This window comes from Canis lupus, chromosome 23 (assembly GCF_011100685.1).
Source record: "Canis lupus familiaris isolate Mischka breed German Shepherd chromosome 23, alternate assembly UU_Cfam_GSD_1.0, whole genome shotgun sequence".
Taxonomy (NCBI): Eukaryota; Metazoa; Chordata; class Mammalia; order Carnivora; family Canidae; genus Canis; species Canis lupus.
In genome coordinates, this window is record NC_049244.1 from 34,901,825 (window position 1) to 34,907,500 (window position 5,676).

The following is a 5,676-nucleotide window of genomic DNA, read 5'->3' on the forward strand; positions in this document are numbered from 1 at the left end:
AATCACCAGAGGATCTGCACTTCAAGAAATATGAAGCCAGGTCCTTGAGGCAGAAGAAAAGCTACGCCAAGAAATACGAATCTCTACAAGGGAATGAAGAACATCAAAAATGGTAACAACATGGGGCCCACTTGGCTGGCTCAGTTAGAAGAGCATGGGACCCATAATCTAAGGGTCATGAGTTCAAGCCCCATGATGGGCATAGAGATTACTGAAAGAATAAGTAAACTTTAAAAGATAAATTTGTTTATTTTTTTTTAAGTTTCCTTTTATTAACCATCTAGAACACTTCCATCCAGATCACTACAGCTTAAAATAGATCACTACCCTTTTGCAGCTATTTAGTAGCCAAGAGCAATGGATAAGATCCATACAACAGTTCTGAAAAGTTCGCACTGTCAGTTCAGAACATCTGCTTCACCGAGCCTGATTATTTAAAAAGAATGATAAGAAATTAAACATCACAAATATGTTTTTATTTGTCACCATTAAATGTCTGAATTTTAAACAGATTCTTGGACTGGTGGTTCACATCCATCAGCTCGTTCAACTTTAGCACTGGTCTCATCCCCCGTAGCTTTTCCAGAACTACTACCTTCACCATGAAGCTCCATGAGTTTTCCCAATTCAAACTTGGGCTTCTTCAGCATTTTTACTTTTCTAACAAAAACATCATGTAGTGGATAAATAGACTGACAAGCTTTTTCTATATCTTTTCCGATGCTGTCTGGAATCAATTTATTGACCACTTCTTTCAAGTCATTTGTTTGCACCTCTAGGGTCATGATTTCCATCATCTTTTTCCGGATTTGGCGGACCTGTTGGTGCTGAGCGTAAGAGGTCTTCCGAATCTGATTATTGCGTTTTTTAGTAAAACCAACACAAAATAGAGGAAGCAAATAACCATCGGTAGTCTTTACATCAACATGAGCTTCAATCATGGTCTGCCATTTTTTGACCGTGGAGCACCTTTTGTCACGGGTAAGATCCACGCCATGGAAATTAGTCAGGCAGTTTTTGCCCTGCACATCCTCAGTGATTAGCTTGAATTTCCTAAATGCAACTTCATCATTCTGCAGATCAGCAAGGCTAACTTCAAAAACGCGACCCTTGAGACCATCAGATGCAATTTTGGTTCCTTGAGTTCTTGTGACTAGTGTTTTTCCAATATTTCTTATATTGAACATAGCTGGTGCTTTCACATCATACCAATCTTTCTTAGAAAATGGATCAACCACTTTCTTCTTGGCTCCCTTTTTGCCGCCTTTGATAAGGCACTTGTTCTTGCCGGCCGACCGCCATGGCGCTGCTCTGGGAGCCAAAAGGCGATAAATTTGTTTATTTAAAAAAATGGTAATGCCCTGCATGGAGCTCTCTGCTCAGTGGGGAGCCTGCTTCTCCCTCTCCCTCTGCCACTACCCCTGTTGTGCTCTCTCCATCTCTTTCTGTCAAATAAATAAATAAAATCTTTTTTTTTTTTTTTTTAATGGTAACAATGGGACATCTGGGTGGCTCAGCGGTTGAGCATCTGCCTTCGGCTCAGGGCATGATCCTGGAGTCCTGGGATCGAGTCCCACATCAGGCTCCGCACAGGGAGTCTGCTTTTCCTCTGCCTGTGTCTGTCTCTCTTTTTCTGGGTCTCTCATGAATAAATAAATAAAATCTTTTAAAAATAATGATAACAATGCGGATAAATATACAAGTATTTTGTTATTTCCATCCCTTTAAAATATAAGTAACTATTTAAATAAAAATCAAAATAATATTGTTTGGAGTTTGTAGCATATATAAAAATAAACTAAAAAAATAAATAAATAAAAATAAAAAAAATAAAAATAAACTGTACGGTGAAATACCATAGAGACAGAATGGGAAAATGGGAAGTAATGGGGGAAGTAAGTTCCTACACTGTATGTGAAGTGATAAGGTAAGCTGTCATAATTTAAAAGATTGTTGGTTCATAACTCTTTGGGGAGCATTCCAGGCATAATCTGAAATTGGCCTGCAAGTGCAGAGGACGGGGAGAGACCAAAGGAAGAAGCAGGCCGCTCCAGGTTGATAGGTAGCAGTATTGATAGGCAAAGGGAACTTACATGCAAGGCTCATCTTGGGCTGCAGCGAGATGAGCGGATCCCAGGATCTGCGTACCACATCTTAAAAATGTATGTGGAGAGAACTCTTAACTGGGTACAGTCACATATGCTGTGCAGGTGTTCTCAACACCACATCATTGTCTGAAGGCTATGTTCTTGGACCAGCCACTGAGAGTGGGAAAGGCAAGCAGAACCCAGATTCCAAGGACAGGGGAGGAGGTAAAGATCTTCTGATTGCCTGGGTCCACCTCACAGGTTGACTGGCAATCAGGTCTTTTTGATGACCTCCTCCAACAAAAATGTACACTATATGCCCTGCAGCATCCACTTAAATAACACAACAAAGTTTATAGCTAATAAGCCAAAAGGGGAGATAAAATCAAATCCTAAAAAAATATTCAATTCATCTAATAGAAGCCAGAAAAGGAGGAAAGGAAGGACAAAATACAAATGGGAGAAATAGAGAAAAATAGTAAGGTGAGAGACTTAAAATTAACCACATCAATAGTCAAAAACCCAAAATGGGGAGAAAATCGCACATATGCAAAAAATGACTATTCTCAGTGATTGTATTACTGAGAATTTGTGTGTGTGTGTGTTTTAGAGGTTAAAGTAAATGAGTGATTATAGGAGATTCTAATTTTATTTAGTACTCTAGGTTCTTGAAATCAAGATTTCCAGGGTAAAAGATAGGAGGTATGGATGTATTATAGAAGAGGTTAAGTAAAACATCCTGTAGTCCTGAATTTTAGTTGGAAATATCAGTATGAACTCGTGAAGTGTTTTGGGATGTGTGTGTGTGTGTGTGTGTGTGTGTATAAACTTTTCCTACCTTTGTCCATTGAAGAAGCCTAGAAACAGTGATCAATCCTTGGTAGCAATTAGCAATCCTTGTACCCAGATTGAGATTTTGAAATATCATTTTTCACTAAGAAAAACAAGGGTTTTATGGGGAAGTGATCCATTTCATGCTTTGGGCAGAAAACAAATATGAGATAAGTCAAGATTATGTCTTCACATCAGATAAAGGGAGCTACTAGGCTCATGTGAAAATGATTCAGAAACCAACTCAAGGGATTTCTACTGAACAAAAATAGAACACTCTTAAATTAATTAATTAATTAATTAATTAATTATTTTTTTTAAATTTTTAAAAAATAAAAAATAGAACACTCTTAGCTTTAAAAGGCCTAAGTGCAACTGATTGAAACTCTTCAAGTATGTTTAAATCCATAATGATTCATAATGATTAAATGGTTCATAATGATTAAAAAAAACAAATTGGCCAGTTTTGGATTGTGATAGAGATTCAATTCACTATCTAAAAACTTGGAAGAGAAAGAATCAAGTATTTATCCTATATTTCCCCACATAAAATTGCACTATTGGTTATTGATTATAAAAATAGAATTCTTTTTTTTTTAATTTTTATTTATTTATGATAGTCACAGAGAGAGAGAGAGAGGCAGAGACACAGGCAGAGGGAGAAGCAGGCTCCATGCACCTGGAGCCCGACGTGGGATTCGATCCCGGGTCTCCAGGATCGTGGCCTGGGCGGAAGGCAGGCGCCAAACCGCTGCGCCACCCAGGGATCCCAAAAATAGAATTCTTATAAAAATAACTCCACTTTACAAATGTATATAAAGTATTTCAATGAATAAATGAAAAATAAGTTAATGAATTAGAATATCATTATTTTGCAACTCCCAATAAAGTAATTGTTCTAGACATTGGCCATCAAAAGCTGTTAATATCACAAAAAGAAAGAAAACCAGACATTGTGTGCCTCCTGATGAAGGACCACAGCACCACCTATGGTCTTTTCAAAGGGATTTTATCTACGTTTGATAAAGCATCTGGCTCCAGCTGTCAGTTTGCAGGAAATACAGAGAACAGAGAAATGTGCTGAACTGCACCAAGAACAAAATCTAGACTATATAAAACTACACAGAAGTCCTGAGATCATCATCTGAAACGGAGTAAAGAAAAGGAAAGATGGAGGGGAGTACTAAAGATTAGAAGAATCTTTAAAGACACTGCCATTTTTTGAATGATCAGGACTAAGCTATAGAGTCTAGGATTGCCTACAAGTGAAAAGCTATAAAGAAACAAAGAAAGTGATTACTATAAAAAACAGGAAAATGGATAATTTTGGAGGAAGGGAGTGTGTTGAGATCAGAATGGGACATATGGATGGATTTCTGGGGTAAATGGCAACTTTCTAGCTACCTGGGTGAACTGGATGGTAGTTTACAGTGGTGTTCACCTTATTGAATCATTATTCAATAACTATACATTTGTCTCAAGGGTGTTCTGATGCCATGTTTGAACTGTTTTACAATTTTATTTTATAAAAACACATAAAGATGCAGGATTTATGGAATCCTTAGTAGTCAGAGACAATTGAATAGCAAAATTATATTGCCTATTACATAACAACTCCTAAAAATCAGTAAGAAATTAAACTTTATTCCTGTAGAAAGTCAGGCAAAAGCTACGACCAGGCAGTTCTCAGCAAAAGAAATACAAATGGGTTTAAATATATGAAGACACTCAACCCTACATATAAGATGATGAAAGCTGCCCTGGGATATATTTACATCTCAGATGAGCAAATGCCCATAAGTTTAATAACACAAGGCATTGGGGAAAGTGTGGACAAACCATCACTCTAACATGCTGCTGGGAGCATAAATTTGTACAACCATGGCAGAGGACAGTTAAGCTATACTCATTGAAATATAAACCAATGTACTCTGTGTCCATCAACTTCATTAACAGGAATTTATCCTAGAAATCTAGTTGCACACCAGCAAAAGAATGTATATTTTCATGTTCATTGTTTTGATTTTCAAAGGATTAGAAACAACCTAATGTCCATCAGAAGGGACTAGTTTAATAAATGAAGATACATCTGTAAATGGAATAATATGCATCCATAAAAAAGGAAGACTTTTTTATATAGACATACATTTACTTACTATATATTTTTTTAAGTGTGAAAAAAAAACACAGTAAAAGAAAAAAAGAATGTGTGGATTACCACTATCTTTCTCAGAAGAGAAAAGGAAATTCAACTGATAATGTTGGTTGATCCCAGGGAAAAGAACTGAGCGACTGGCAGAAATGAGACAGATCTGTCATGGGATGTACCTTGTACTATTGGGTTTCTGTACCACGTGAATATGTAAGCAATTTCAAAAAAATTAAATTAAGGAAGAACAATTGCATATCCCACCAATGACTGATGAACGCAGATTTATGAAGGCGGTTCAAAGTTTAATATAATTATTAATGAAACATTCATGAAATCACTAGGAACTTCCTGCTTTGGCTTCAATAAGTCAATCCACAGAGAAGTCCAAAATTGAACAAAGGAGATCAACTGAAATGTTTTGGAGTTCTTTGAGATATTAAGATATTAAAAATAAAATTACAGGTCACATCAATATTTCACAATTCTCTTTCTTATTACCAGGCTTTTATATACTTTTAGAAACTGATTTTGAATCTTCATAATATCACTACTATAATTTATATTAAAATGTAACCTTCCAGGGGCCCTGGGTGGCTCAGTGGTTGA

General features: G+C 36.5%; 1 protein-coding gene across 1 annotated transcript; it reads right to left on the minus strand.

Annotated features, from left to right (window-relative positions):
* Positions 1-397: 397 nt before the first annotated feature.
* LOC100687051 (40S ribosomal protein S3a-like) lies at positions 398-1,261 on the minus strand. The gene has a single exon (XM_038570186.1). The coding sequence runs from the start codon at positions 1,185-1,187 to the stop codon at positions 504-506; it is 684 nt and encodes a 227-aa protein (XP_038426114.1). The 5' UTR covers positions 1,188-1,261; the 3' UTR covers positions 398-503.
* Positions 1,262-5,676: the final 4,415 nt, after the last annotated feature.

Excerpts from the sequence above, each read along its gene's own strand:
- LOC100687051 (XM_038570186.1), bottom strand. The coding sequence starts at position 1,187 with ATGTTCAATATAAGAAATATTGGAAAAACACTAGTCACAAGAACTCAA.